General features: G+C 37.9%; 1 protein-coding gene across 2 annotated transcripts; it reads left to right on the plus strand.

The window, feature by feature from the left end:
* The first annotated feature begins 98 nt into the window (after window positions 1-98).
* Window positions 99-13,330, plus strand: RNASEH2B (ribonuclease H2 subunit B). Of its 2 annotated transcripts, none has more exons than XM_087947454.1 (11): window positions 99-253; window positions 1,993-2,064; window positions 2,471-2,578; window positions 4,034-4,110; window positions 4,387-4,504; window positions 5,871-5,935; window positions 7,652-7,757; window positions 8,040-8,121; window positions 9,976-10,018; window positions 11,376-11,456; window positions 12,924-13,330. In XM_087947454.1, the coding sequence occupies exons 1-11, from the start codon at window positions 154-156 to the stop codon at window positions 13,029-13,031; spliced, it is 960 nt and encodes a 319-aa protein (XP_087803580.1). In that variant the 5' UTR covers window positions 99-153; the 3' UTR covers window positions 13,032-13,330. The 2 variants fall into 2 exon arrangements, with proteins under 2 accessions (XP_087803580.1, XP_087803586.1); XM_087947460.1 differs by having other exon boundaries at window positions 102-253; window positions 4,390-4,504.
* Window positions 13,331-14,958: the final 1,628 nt, after the last annotated feature.

A 14,958-nucleotide genomic window follows, 5' to 3' on the forward strand; every position in this document is an offset into this window, starting at 1 on the left:
GGCAGCTTAGCTGCCTGCGGCTGGTTTTTGCGAGCCGCAGTGAGGATATTTTTCAGACTTGACTCGCAAGCCAAGCGGCACTTGCCGCTCTACCCTTTTAATACGTCTGTGGTTAGTTAAGCCAAGACCTGCCACTTCTTTAGCAGAAGCGAGATGCCGAGCGGGAAGGGGAAACCGCTGGCGGCTCGGCCAGAAAAACGCGGCGGCGGCGGCGGCGGCAACAGTAGTCGCCAATGGGTGGTGGTTCTCCCAGGTAACGTTGACCCAGACCCAGCCGATCCTGGAGTGTTGAAAGAAGCGGCTCCCTTCCGTGCACGGGGGCGGGGGAGGAGGGTTAATTGCGGGCTGCATTCAAGCGATTGAGCTTGTTGATATTGCCTGGAAGCAGCCCGATGGGTGGCTGTGTGAATGGGCTTCCCCGTTTGGGATCTCACCCTTCTTACGATGTTAGAGATACGGATCCGTGCTATTATTCCTGCCCTCCCGAAGATGTTGGCTGGTCCAAAGTAAAATGAACCAGGCTTCAGAATCCCAATTCCCAGAAGGGTAGGACAAGAAACAATGGATGGAAACTAATCAAGGGGAGAAGCAACCTGGAATTGAGACACTTGCTAACAGTGAGGACAGTTAACCAGTGGAACAGCTTTGCCTTCAGATATTGTGGGCGTTTTCATCTTCAGTACAGCTTTTTCAGAAGAGACTGGACTGTCAGTTGTCTGAAATGGGATAGGACGTCCTGCTTGAGAAGGGGGTTGGACTAGAAGACCTCCAAGGTCCCTTCCAGCTCTATTCTGATTCTGACTTGATGGGTTAGTTTGTATAGGGCATTTTGGCTAAAATGCAGGGGAGATTTGTTATTGTCCCCTCATGGCAGGGTAGGTTTTTGTTTTGATTGCCCAATTGATGCTGTGGTCTCCCATCCAGGCCTGTCATTGCTTAGTTTAGGACAGTGTTTCTCAAACTTGCTAACTTCTAAGATGTTTGGACTTCAAATCCCAGAGTCTGGTGGGGAATTGCTTCATCCAATTGTTTGATGAGGTTTTACCTACTATCTTACGACAACGTGGTTCCTAGGTGTAAAGTAGCAGGTGATTGGTGCCTTCTCCCCTTGATTCATCTGTTCCATGCTTTTTAGACAAGCATAGATCAAAGAAGCTTGATCAGCCACTTAGCACAATTTCCCCCCAAGTTTATGTTCTAGCCAAGGTAAACCAGGCACTGCATCCATCTGGTCTCATTGGGCTTTCAGCATCAGTCTAGACCAGGGGTGTCAAACTCACATCTTCACGCGATGTATCGGGACTTTTCTCCCCTTTGCTAAACTGGGTGGGGGCAAGGTCAGCATGTGACACATCTGGCCTAGCGGCCGCGAGTTTCACACCCCTGGTCTAGGCCACATTTGGCATCTTTAAGGCAAGTAGACTTCAATTCCCAGTACATGGTGGGCTGCGTAGTTCTGAGAGTTAAAGTTCACATATTTTAAAGTTGCCAAATTTGAAAAACACTGGTTTAAGAAACAAAGAAAAAAGGAACCTGGTAGAAGACAGTCATGCTCCAAATATTGCATTTCTTCTATTTTTAACCTGAATTTTCACCTAATTGAGTAATGAAATATTTGCAAACAAGTTCAAAGAGACCACAAAGGACAACACAAATGTGTTGGTGGGATCCAGGCAAGCCCAGTTGTCTTCTGAATCAGATTATGACATCAGGGTAAAGTGAAGTGGCTTGGCCATCTTACTTCCATGCTCATGAACATTGATAGTTTGGGAAAAGCAACGTCTGGGCTTTTCTTTCCAGCCTTATTTATAAGAAGGCTGTCTTCAAGAGGTAGGGTTCAGCCAATAAACTCTTTTCAAGTTTGAAGAGGACAAAAGGAAGATTACTTTGGCTCTTGGGAGGAGAATTTCTATCCCTCAGAACTGACCAGACCTAAGGTGCTATTATAATTTATATATGGGTATCACAATTCTAGTATTCTCCCTTTTTTAGAAACTGCAACAGATCTCCCAAAGAAGCCGGGTGCTGGACCTTTGTTTTCAAGGCTGCCACATCCAAGTACAGGCAAGGCTCACACTATAAAATATTACTTGCTTAACACCATCTGTTTTATTTCCCTGTGTAATAGTCTTGTCCTCATAATCATCCCTTTGTCAGCTGAAACTTTAAAAGCAGACATACTATAGTATACAAGGTAACTATACTCAATTATTATATTGTATAATTGTTATACTATTAAATAATCAAACAATATTATAGTTGATTATTTAAGAGTGGAATAATATGATTGATTTCCTCCTATTCCTTTTTTTTGCCTTTTGTACATTCGCTAAATTTTCTTTTGCTTACAATTCATACCTATTGAAATATTTTTCTGTAAGAATGCTATCGTTTTTTCTCTAGTCAGATGAGCCTTGGAAAAATATTGCACAACAAAGCCATAATGTGATCGTGGTTTCTTTCTTAACAGGACAAGCTGCCCTGTATTTATTTGGTAGCGATGCATGCCAGATATTTGAAATAAAAGCTTTTCATGAAGAATACCGGTCATGGTTTATTGGTCAAGAAGTTCAATGTGGTAAGTGGAAAGTTGAACTTAGTTCAAGGAAAGTTGAACATAGATCTATCTAATCTAATGGTATAAGGCAAGGCTGGGGAATCTGCCTCTCTGGATGCATTGTCAGTGATGAGATATGCTGGGAGTTGTAGTTTAATGTAACATTCCTGGAGTTGAGCTCCATAGACTCTCCACTTCTTTTGCAAGTCCTTGAGTCACAATTGCACTTCTTAAAATATTTTCTCTATAGCTTGAAGTAATTCATATTATGACTTCTTAATTCTTCCACCCCTCACAGAAATAGAAATTGGGATGTTCCAACAAATTTGCATTTATTTCATTGAATCGTCATGACTTGTATCAAGTGTTATGATGTCTCTTCACAGTGATTTGAAGGTATCACCATCCGCCTCTGGATCTGGTGTAATCTTTATGTCTGGTGGGGGAGGAAGAAGCCAGTTTTTTGATGTCACCTTTTCCTCCATGTCTTCATTGCAGTCATGTTTTGAGAAAATGTTGAGAAGGGGTTATAGTTATACTTTACATTTTTCAGTGATCCATTTACCTTGGAAAGAGATATTGGCTTTTTCCTGAAATCTCATTTATCTTGAGGTTAGAGTTAGACAGAAGATAGGATGATGGCCTTTTTTGTTAGTCTGTGTTGGGCAAGCTATTCTACTTAAAGTCAGGTCTTTCTGGGGTGTGTGGGGGTAAATTAAGCTATTCATCCATGATCTCAATTTTTTAAAACACTTAGTAGAAAATTACTATGCCCAAATAGGGCAATTCTGGATAATTTTTTAGCAGAATCATACTTACTTAAATCATAATAGCCAATTCATTTCTTCTCACTTTGATTCACATGAGATCCAGTTTCAAATTCCAAACATATATTGTTTTCCACACACATACAAGACAAGATACATAAAGGAGAATTTTTACCCTGCAGGTAAAAATTTTAGAACCATAAGTGAAGTAACTAATACAACAGTTATTTTAACAAAAATATAGAGGTTTTTATGAAATTTGGGGAGGGCGCTATGGACACTTCAAATTTGATTTCAAAAATGGCTTCAGCGCTGATTGAGCTATCGGCATAAAACTTGCCTGCAACTCTTTAAACCAGCTACATCTTTTCCTGGTTTGCATGATGTTCTTAGAAAGGTAATACATTTTGATGTATCTGAAGTAGTATAGCATATAATCCTATTATTTTTATTCTCCTTTATGTATCTTGTCTTGTATGTGTGTAGAAAACAATATATGTTTGGATTTTGAATGTACAACATCTTTCCTTTTTATAGTATACTTAGTCTTTTTAAAACTTTAAAGTCTAAATTTAAATTGTCAGGAATAGATTGTAGGTCTTTGACTTTGCTGCTGAGTCATTGTAGCTTTTGTCCCTAACTTATATGGAAGCAGTCTGAATTGTGTATACAGTTCCTTTAAGAATAATATTTATTTTTCCACCTTCAGATGGACGTCTATTTTTTGCTACACCAATGGATTCTTTGTTTCTTGTACTTTTTTACCTCATGAAAGCAGAAAAAGAGGTAGGCAACTAAAATGTTTCAGAAAAATGACATTACATTATGTATCTCTGCCTCCCTCCCCCCAAAATATCCATCATTTCTAAAATATCTCAAAAACCATTTCTGAAATTGTATTTAATGGTCTGCTGCCTTCTTATGTATTAGAACATTTGGCTCAGCAGTGAGATAGTCTTGTTTGGGGGGAAAAATCCATTAAACTCTCTGCGAACCATGTTTTGGTTAAGAATTGTTTGAATCATTTTTTTCTTACTGATTGTTCCTCTGCCTTCCCCTCAGCAGGGAAAGTTTCAGCCACTGGATCAAGTTTTGGTGGATGAAGAGTTTTCTTCCAGCATACAATTGCTACAGTGCACAAATACTTCACAATCAATTCACCACATAGCTGAGCAAAAAGGTATAAAACAAGCAAAAATATTAATAATTAAGGTAGACCTGCAAACTTTAGCCACTACTTAGATTAAGCTAGTTGTCTTAGTCACACACACACCCCTTTCAAACCATCCTTGCACAAGGACAGAAATGAGATAGAATAAATCTGGTGTCCTGCCTGAATCCAAAGAGATCCTAAGACAAACTGCTGAGGTTGCCTTCCTAGAGTCTATATCCATGCTTCTGTCACTTGAAGTGCTACTAGAGAAAGTTCTGCTTAGGATAGTCCTCCCAGTCAGGTAGAGCCAATGCTCTCCTAATTCCTCTGAGCCTAACTCATAACTCTATCTCCTATGCTGTTGCTGTGTGTGTGTGTTCATGGATTATAGCTAGTCTTTGTTTAGCACTGCAATTGGGACCAGCAACTCAGTCATTAAGCAAAGCGGTCACTAAGTAAAACTGACTGATCTGACTTCAGCTTTTCTTTGCTTTACAACCTCTGAAGGTTGTGAACGCAAAGATAGGTTGCAAAGTTACTTTTTCATCACTATTCATAACTGTGTACTATCGCTAAATGAGGACTACCTGTATAGGAATTAGGGAATAGGGCAGGGCATCTGGTAGTTTTTGTAGGCAGTCTGCAAAAATTGCAGACTTGCAAAATTGCAAAACTTTTGCAGAATTGCAAAAAAATGCTGCCTGTCCAATGCTTTCTATGGTTGAAAGGAGCTCATCTATTTTTAGGAGGCAAATTCAAGATCCAGCCCATGATATTCATATTTCTGGAAATGCCCTCTATAAAGATTTGCTCTAACTGTATCCAATAAGAAGTATCAAACTCAGTGCCAGAGTTCCTGCAAGATTGTGAAAGTGTGATTCTGAACCTCTAAAGCAGTGTTTCTCAAACTTGGCAACATTGAAATGTGTGGACTTCAACTCCCAGAATTCTCTAGCTAGAATGTTTTGTTGAGGAATTCTGGGAGTTGAAGTCCACACATCTCAATGTTGCCAAATTTGAGAAATACTTGACTACAAGGCTGCTACCAGTTGTGAAATGTTTCAAACCTGGTTCCCCCAGCTCTCATATTTCCTACCCCCTATTAGCACAGCTATTCTGAGGATACTGGGAGTTGTAATGCAGCACAGCAGAAAGGCACTATTCACAAAAGAAAGGTGTTTTAGATAATACTCAGATAAATTAATTAGATTGTGGTTTGGATTTAGTATTAGTTAGGTGTGTGTGTATTCAAGGTCTGTATTCATCACCTCCAAAATATTCAGTGTTGTTGATAAACTTCTCCAGATACTGAAATAAATTTGTTTTTTGTCTCAATTGCATTAATGTGCAGACTAAATATAGTTTGATTATTCCTCTTTCTCTTTATTCTCAGAAATAGGTGGTAAGAAATTTTTTAGATACAGTGAGAAGAAAACACTGACATGGTTAAATAAAAAGGTATATTTTTCTCTATCGCCCATTTTAATATTAAGTATAGCATTTCTTTCTTCAGTGGTGGATCGACTGCATAATACATTGTATAGAAGTATAAAGCAAATATGTAATAGTTACATAACTGGAAAACAATGATTAAAAAATTGATTTTAAGGCATATTTCCTCTCATTGTGTAGAGAAAATGCTAGCTATTTCATACATGATTTTTATTTGCAGTTCTTAACTGAGGGCTGATCTTGCTTCTTGAGACTTAGTTTTTACCGTATTTGCCAGCGTATAAGACGACTTTTTTGCCCTGAAAAAGATGCCTCCAATTGGGGGGGTCGTCTTATATGCCGGGTCGTCTTATACGCCGGCAAATAGTAATTGGGAAGCACTGCGGCTGCCTGCGGCTGAGGCACTTTGCACCGTGGAAACGAATCCCGTGAAGCCGAAAGGAGCAGCCAGCCTTCTCCCAGCTCCCAAGGAAACGAGGCTCGCACCGCCCGAGCTCCGCTGAGGTATCCGGCTGGGGCTGTCAGGAGTTGTTACCGCTGGCGCGGCTCCAGTCCCGCGTTGCCTCGGGAAGGGAAAGGCAAAAGCCGCGGCTCTTCCTTTTTGCCTTTCCTTCCCGAGGCAACGCGGACTGGAGCCGCGGAGCCGCGCCAGCGGTAACAACTTCTGACAGCCCCAGCCGGATACCTCAGCGGAGCCCGGGCGGTGCGAGCCTTGTTTCCTTGGGAGCTGGGAGAAGGCTGGCTGCTCCTTTTAGCTTCACGGGATTCGTTTCCACGGTAGACAAAAGTGCCTCAAAAAAAAAAAAGTGCAAAAGTGGAAGGCGTGCGGAAGAGGGGGCGAGTATATAACAAACTATATTTTGAGTGGAAATGTTGGGGGGTCGTCTTATACGCTGGGTCGTCTTATACGCCGGCATATACGGTATCTTTTAAAAAATACACACCCTTCTAACTTAGCATTAGATTGAATATTTATAAAGTATCATACTAAGGACTCAGATCCACATGTCATCAGTTTCATAATTTTATAGTTGTTTCAATATTAACGGTTCTAAAGAATCTGAGGGAAAAATGATAAAGAAGCAGCTTTTTAGAACACAATGATTGAATTAAATTGAACGGAATGCCCCTTGGTTTCAGTAGATATTTACAAATACATCCACTTTTTAATCTATAATATAGTATAATCAATTTAGTAATAGTCTAAAATGGAACAGGCATGGGCCCAGTAACACAACTGTTACTTTTTTAAAAAAGAGCTTTTTGTATAATTTCAGGAGAGCAATTGCAGAGAAATGACTGACACTAGCATAATTGTGCTAACTTTATTCTTCCTACCATGGTATGATTTACTGTAGAACAAATGTTGTTACATTAAGGAATTGATTTAGATATTGCAACTTAACAATGTGCATTAATCACTTTCTAAAATGTGTTTATTTGTTTATTTGAGTTCTACAGCTGCCTTTCTTATAGCAATGATTCTAATAATGATGTGTACTATGAGTATAATTCTTTATAGTCTTCTGCTGAACAATTGAAATAGGAATATTTTACTCTTTTAAAAAATCTCATTGCCTCGAAAAATCTCATTTCGATAAGCGTCTATACTTCCCATCCCTATGACAAAGAGGCAGTATTTGCTATGAAAAATATATAATGGATTTCAGTGTGTGACTTCAAACTTTGATTATGGTGGTATTATTTTGTGGCTTTTGCTAGGTTAACCAACTGGTGAAAGTAATAAAAGAAAATAACATACCTGTGGGTGAAAAAGTTCAGGCTGCTACATTTATCAGCAATAATCAGGCCAACAGAGGCACAGAAGGTAAGGTCTTCAACATTTGTTGAAGAAAGGTATTTAAAGTAAAATATACTACTTTGTGGATTTTGATGTATGAAACTTACTTTTGGGTTTTACTTCCCTTTTTAATCATTGCCAAAAAGGGACCCTAGCAAAATCATTTATGTCTCGGGTTCCTCCCCCCTCCAACACCTGGGAGGAACTGATAAAGAGGGGAAAAATGAATAGAATTGGCACATTTGAGACACAAGGCTGCTAAATAAGATAGATGAATAACATGCAACAACTATTTCATTCATTTTTCAGAAGATTATATTCGTTATGCTCATGGCTTAATATCAGAGTATATTCCTGAAGAGCTAAGTGCAACATTAGCTAATTATTTAAGGTGAGGATTTATTTATTTTTTTTAAAAAAACAACTAACTACTTTAAGGAAGAATTTCCCTGTCATGCTTCCATTACTAATACTGGGTTAAAAAACTTGCTTAAGTAGTGTAGTTTCCCTGCCTCTCTTCCATACAGCTGCTTTTCTTGTCCCCTTTTCCAAGTTGGGAGTATACTGTTCAGTGAAGCAAACTGGGTTAAACAGGACTGCATAGAATGGTGGGGATATTCCCCAAAGCAGCAGAGACTTTTATGTGATTAGACCATGCTTTGCATAAGGTTTGTTTGTCTGGTTTCTGAAGATCCCTGTCAAGCTCCAAAACCAGGAACGACACATGGTAATTCTTCCAAACACAGTTTTTTTATTGTTCCACATCTGTAGACAGAATCTTGCTGAATTGAAACACTCTACTAACTACATCAAGCATATGCTCTAAGAACTATTAAGGAGGAGCTGTCTTTATCCTCTTTCTCTCACACAACAATATCTTAACTGAACTGCCTCTTATTCCTCTGGAATGTGTCCCCTCCCTCCTCAAAATTCTATATTCTATCACATTTCCAGAGGAGAGTTGTATAGGAAAGAAGGGGCACCCCAGTTTTGTGTTTGTGTGGTTCTTGTGTGTCTAAGTCCATGTTTTGTTGTCTTTGCTACCTTTTAATCTTTGGGATAAGGTTCACGTGCTTGAAGTGTTCAATGCAGGACTGTTGCAGTAAATACATAGTGACGACTCGGAAAATTAGAGACACAAGGCTGAAAAATGGTTCTCAAATAGCACTCTTAATATTTGTTTTCATTAAGATGAGTTAATAAGTGTATAAAAACATATTTGCCCAGTTAGCTGATCATAGCTGATCTTGAAAAAGCTTTAGTTTGGTCAAATCTAGTTAATACTTGGAAGATGGAAGATGGTGAAAATATCAGGACTGGAGTAGTGGGGGGAAAACATCTTGAAAGTAGGCAAATAAATCTTTCTGTATTACTGTACTATTAAAAACCATTAGGACATGTTCATAAAGTCACCAGGAGTTTATTTTATTTTTTATTTTATTTTTATTTGATTTGATTTGTCAATCACTTACAAGATAATAGGTATAAGTATATACATAGTTATGAATACATGAAATGGGTACATATAAGAAAAATAAAAGAAACAATAGGACAGGGACAGTAGGCACATTGGTGCGCTTATGGCCTCTTAGGAAAGGGGAGAGGTCAATAGTAGACAGTCTGAGGTTAAAGTTTTTGGGGTTTGGGGAAGAAACCACAGAGTCAGATAGAGTATTCCAGACATTGACCACTCTGTTGCTGAAGTCGTATTTCCTGCAGTCAAGTTAGGTGCGATTAACCTTGAGTTTGTATCTATTGTGTGCTCTTGTATTGTTATGGTTGAAGCTGAAGTATTCATTGACAGGTAGGACATTGCAATGTATGATTTTATATACTATACTTAGATCGGACCGAAGGAGTTCTAGGTTTTCTAGGTCTAGAATTTCGAGTCTGGTGACATAAGGTATTCTGCAATGAGTAGAGGAGTGGAGAACTCTTCTCGTGAAATATTTCTGGACTTTCTCAACTGTGTTAATATGAGATACGTAATGTGGGTTCCAGACTGATGAGCTGTATGAGACTGATGAGTGTGATATTACCAGAGAAAAAGCTACATAACTTGACTCAAGGGAAACTGCACAGTCTTTAACATTTTGTTGAAATTGTTGATGAATGTGTTATAATTCTGTAAATTAATTTCTGTGGAAAACTCAAAATAGGCTTCATAATCATATAATTAGGTGAAGTAAATTTGCTGATGTAATCAGATAACACTAGCGTTTAACTTGATTTTTCTGGCTTCCAGACTCCCACAAGGTACAGATCTTCCCTCAGAGCCAGCATCAAAGGTAAGACTTCTTAAGAAAGGCAGCTTCTCAAAACTTACAAGAAGTTCTTGAATTCCAAATCCCATAAACTCCATTTCTGTGGTCACTGGTCGGAAATGGTGGGAATCATAATCCAGCAATATTTGAGAAAACCCTATAGTTTCTCCACCCTTGCTTTAGCAGTTGCTGACTAGTTTTACAACGGGACTAAAAGAAATCCTGGCTATAAAAGAACTGCTTCAAATTCATTACTGAAGTAGATATTAATTCTTGAAATATTTATTACCTTTGTTATAAGGGGAATTTGCTTTTTCAAGCATATAGGTGACTTCAGTTTAGTTAGGCTGCTTCAGCAAGGGCCAGTGACTTTTTCACATGCTGGGCATCTTCATGTAAAAATAAACATGAGCTCCTTATAGAAATGCTAAAGCCTTAGGAGAATTAAACAAGAATAAAACCTGAATCATTTTAAAAACTTTTTCTCAGGAAGGAGTAATTATTTAATTAGGAGAATTGTATCTCACAGAGCTCAAGCTGGCTCGTAAACTAATATGAGTGCTCAAGAAATGAAGAATGTATTTTGTTTTGAACTCCAGCCAAAATTGCATTCAGAAGTTCAGCCAATATATTAAAGATTGGCTGAGGATGAGAAGAAACAAAAATCTGAAGTAATTTAAATATTCTGTGATTGCGTGGAAACAAAACTATTACGGTAGATAATTTGGCTATTGGAAACAATAGAATTCAGAACTTGCAGAAACCTGAACAACCACCAGATGGCATTAAAGATACAATTTTCAATTACAGCAGCTGAAATGTAATGGAACACCTGGAACAATGGTGTTTCTGTCCATATCTGGACAGAAGATCTAAAACAGGGGTGTCCAATCTTGGCAACTTTAAGACTTGTGGACTTCAACTCCCAGAATTCCTCAGCCAGCTTTGCTGGCTGAGGAATTCTGGGAGTTGAAGTCCACAAGTCTTAAAGTTGCAAAGGTTAGACACCCCTGATCTAAAACATAGAATTCATGACAAAGCAACGGAAACCATGAAATGGTTTATGGACAAACTGTTTTGTATATTTTTCTGGTTACATTGATATGTATTTTCAGGTGGCAAAGTGGTACACAGTCCAAATTCCAATTGTGTCATTTCATGACTCTCATTTTGGTTTTTTTGACAAATGTGAGAAGCATAGCAGCACTTTCAAAAATTCACCTCAGCTTTAGATTTATTAATTAATCATCAAAAATTAGATACTTCGTATTTCCCTACGGTGCATGTCTAAGTTTATTCCATAAAGTCTGGACGTTTCTAACTGTGAAGTCCACAAGCTCAACATGTGATTTATGACACAAATCATACTTTAACACTACAGAAAAGGAAACTGTCAGATGGCCCCGTGGAAGCTGAGGAGGATTATACTAAATTCAATACTGGTGATCTGAAAAACAAAAAGGTATGTATTTTTGTGTTTTCTTGCCTCATATTTTGCCTAATAGTAAGGTGGTCTATTAAAGAGGGGAGGGGAAACAGGGCAGCTATTTAAGCAAGTGCGATCTACAAGGCATAAATATTCTGCATTTCAGAATAGTGTAGAGAGATTAACTGTCAAAACAGCTGGATAAAATATTAGGAAGAGTGGGAAGAGAAGGGAGAGAGAGAATTAAAAGTACTACCCTTTTTAAAGAGCTGATATTTTTTTAAATAATATTTAAAAACATGGTTTCTAGAGGTTCAAATTACTTTTCTAAAAGATTCACTTATCACACAAAAAGCCATAATGTAGTTTGCTTGATTTTGGTTCAGTCTGGTATTTGAACACTGCCAGAGGGTAAATGTTGCCTTTGTGCGATGTGCACAGTATATTGCAATAGTGGCATTAATATATTCAGTGTTTTTCCTAACGGTGCCAGGTTTTAGCTCCACAAGCATCTTAAAAGGGTTATTTTTAGAAAGTGCAGCTCAGTACAATGTTTCCCACAGAGATCAGTGGGGCTTGGAATATTCTTGTGATACCGATTTAGTATAAAACCAGGCCTGTCACATAAAAGTACCAGTAGAGGACATAAAAAATAGCACAGAAACTGAAAGCACTGGTTAGACTGCCCAGTTAATCTGGTCTCCTACCAAGCCAATGAACTAAGAGTTGCAAAGAAGTGACTGATTCCTCACAAGGCAGATTTTCTATGCATGTGGTTGCTTTGATATCCATAATCGTGTTAGTAGCCTCTCATTCACATTGTCTGCTTTACGTGAAATATCAGTGTAAATCTGTTTTTAAAAATTGTGTGGGTTAGAATAATATTTTTGTCGGCAGGGCCAGAAATAGATTCATTCTTAGGAATGTTACAGAAATACAATACAAATTTTAGCTATACGTGTAGCCAAAAATTTGACTAGCTAAAATCAGTGGAGAAAATAAAGCCGTTTTCTTGTTATCTTGCTCAGGTCTCATAACTATCCAAGTCTGTCTTTACTATTGCCTTGGTGAGGTCTTTCCTCTGATAAGTACTCAGTTTAGTCACCATAAGAGCTGACTAACAGTTTATAAATCAAGACTGAAGTACAAATTTTATTCTGGTTTTTAAGTCAGGCTTTGTTTCATGGTTATCAAAATCATATCAACAATGTTAAAGATGAATATATCAATATTTTCAGGAGGTTGCATGGTTTAAGAAGAACATGCTTGTATTTGAATTTTTTCACAGTGTAATCTGAAAAAGGATGTTTTTACATTAATTTGCTTCTCAGATCACTTGCTGATTTAAAAAAAATCTTAGCTGATTCTTTAGGATTGGTGTGATTTTTATAATGGCCCTCTGAATAAAATGTTTGAGGGATTCTGTGCAGTTACCATTTATGAATCCTGTACATAAACAGAATTGTATCCTAAACTTTGCTGATGTTTTGTTCTTACTTGCAGGCAAGCAGTAAAATGTCAGCTGCACAAAAAGCTTTAGCGAAAGTTGACAAGAGTGGCATGAAAACAATGTCTTCTTTCTTCAGACCAAAAACCACCACACCAAAATGAAGGGAGGAAGGTGCTGTTTGGTTTAGTAATTATCTTGGATGTTTTTTATGATGCTCAAGCTCCTTACAGCTTTCTTTCTTCTCCTATTTTCTCCTATTAAGACTTGTCACAAGTAGAAATCTACGATACTGATATGAACGTAATCAAAGTTAATTTTGTGTTTGTGTTAGGAAAACTAGGCTCAGTCATCTGCTCCAGATAGGAATCTGTCTTTATATCATGATGACTGAAAAGTCACAGTATAATGAAAACAGTACATTAATTTCTGAATAAATTATTTGCACTTCTTGTTTTTTAAATTGATTATTTTTGGCTGAGGGAAATCTGTGTCTTCTTTGTATTTTAAAAACTGGCTGGGCATTATTGTTGGCTGCTTATTTTTCCACACTGGTGACCAGGGTGATCAGAGTCTTCGCTTACAGAGTCTTGAATGATGAATGATTTGGGGTATTTTTTTCTAAACTGGGAGAGTTTTAAGGATAGTGTTTTAAGGAGAAGCTGAATTATTAATATAAAGCTCATCAATCCAGGCAGTCTTTGACTTATGACCATTTGGTAAAGGACCATTCAAAGTTACAATGGACTCACCAAAAATTATTTACAACCCAGCCTTGAAGCGTGACCGCTCTATTACCCCTGTGGTCATATGATCCCATTTCGGATGCTTGGCAACCAGCTTGCATTTATGACTGGTTACAGTGTCCCACAGTCACAACACAAATCCACTTGTTTTTCTGATATAGTTTTGTCTTCACAGTCCCGAGTGAACATGTGATCAAATTTTGTGATGTTTTGGCATTGTCCAACAAAACGCCCATTGGATAAGCTGGATTTGGACTTTCGACCGGGTGGTTCAATTGATGACCACATTACTAGCAATCAAGTCTTTGTGGAGTTGCAGGGAGTGCATTCCCTTGTACTTTGTGGAATGAAACCCAAAGCGTAGTGTTGCCTTATTCAACATAGGTTGATTTTTTTTTCCTGGGGAAGGGGATTCTATGTTTTCTTCAGGCGGGTGGGGATTACTGTTGGCGGGACAGCACCTGGTATATCCATTTCCAGAATGGAATTTCATCTTTATCATCTTTGCCTCCTTTTAAATTTTATAAACAGTTTTATGTTTTAATATTTTATTTGTACACTGCCAAAGTCCTTCTACGAGGGAGATGGGCGATTTCAAAATTTGATGCATAAACAAGCAAATAAATAAAATGCAGTTCCCTACTATGGATATCAAAGGATAAATGATACCAAGCATGCAGATTTCCTCTCAGGAAATGTGAAATGAACACTGTGATATCAAGTTATTCTTACAATCCCTAGTCAGGGAATAGGATTAGCCAAGGTTCAGGGCAAATTGTGAATCAGTTACAGAAAGAGCTGAGAATTATTTGTTTCAATAGCTGTTTAAACAAGATATCTGGTGTGAATAAATGGCTTTAGTCCAGTGGCTGTGTCCTGAAGGAGGGATTTCCAAAATCTGTTTACATATATTTCCAAAATTTCCATTCTATCCCCAGAATTGGAAATAGTTAGCAATTTCTCAGGATCACCAAAGAGAAAGACTTTTCTGTTCTCTGAAGTAGATAAACAGTAAGATCAGATTTCCTTCCTCATTACATTACTTACAATAGAGTATAACCTTCCTCTCCCAACAGTCACCACATTGTTATGGCTTCCCAGCAACAGAATAAGGTAATAACAGTATTAGCAGGCTCTTGATTTCTCCCACCTTTGCAGCTGCATGTATGCTGAAAAGCAAGAAAATATGAAGCTTCCCATTATATGAACCACTTTTTAAAAATATGTATTGTTTATCATAAAAAGTAAAATAGAAAACAAAAACAAAGCAAAACAAAAACATACATTCAACACTAGCAACAACAAAAAGAAAAAAATTGTGTGTGTGTGTGTGTGTGTATGAAGA

Source organism: Notechis scutatus, chromosome 1 (assembly GCF_049901735.1).
Source record: "Notechis scutatus isolate UNSWTSFEM ecotype Mainland chromosome 1, rNotScu1.2, whole genome shotgun sequence".
NCBI lineage: Eukaryota > Metazoa > Chordata > Lepidosauria > Squamata > Elapidae > Notechis > Notechis scutatus.

What these genes read in the sequence shown, in the direction of transcription:
- RNASEH2B (XM_087947454.1), top strand. Translation starts at nt 154, where the DNA reads ATGCCGAGCGGGAAGGGGAAACCGCTGGCGGCTCGGCCAGAAAAACGC. An exon ending in ATGGGTGGTGGTTCTCCCAG is followed by an intron (nt 254 to 1,992) that starts GTAACGTTGACC and finishes TCCCTTTTTTAG; the next exon opens with AAACTGCAACAGATCTCCCA. An exon ending in GGCCAACAGAGGCACAGAAG is followed by an intron (nt 7,758 to 8,039) that starts GTAAGGTCTTCA and finishes TTCATTTTTCAG; the next exon opens with AAGATTATATTCGTTATGCT.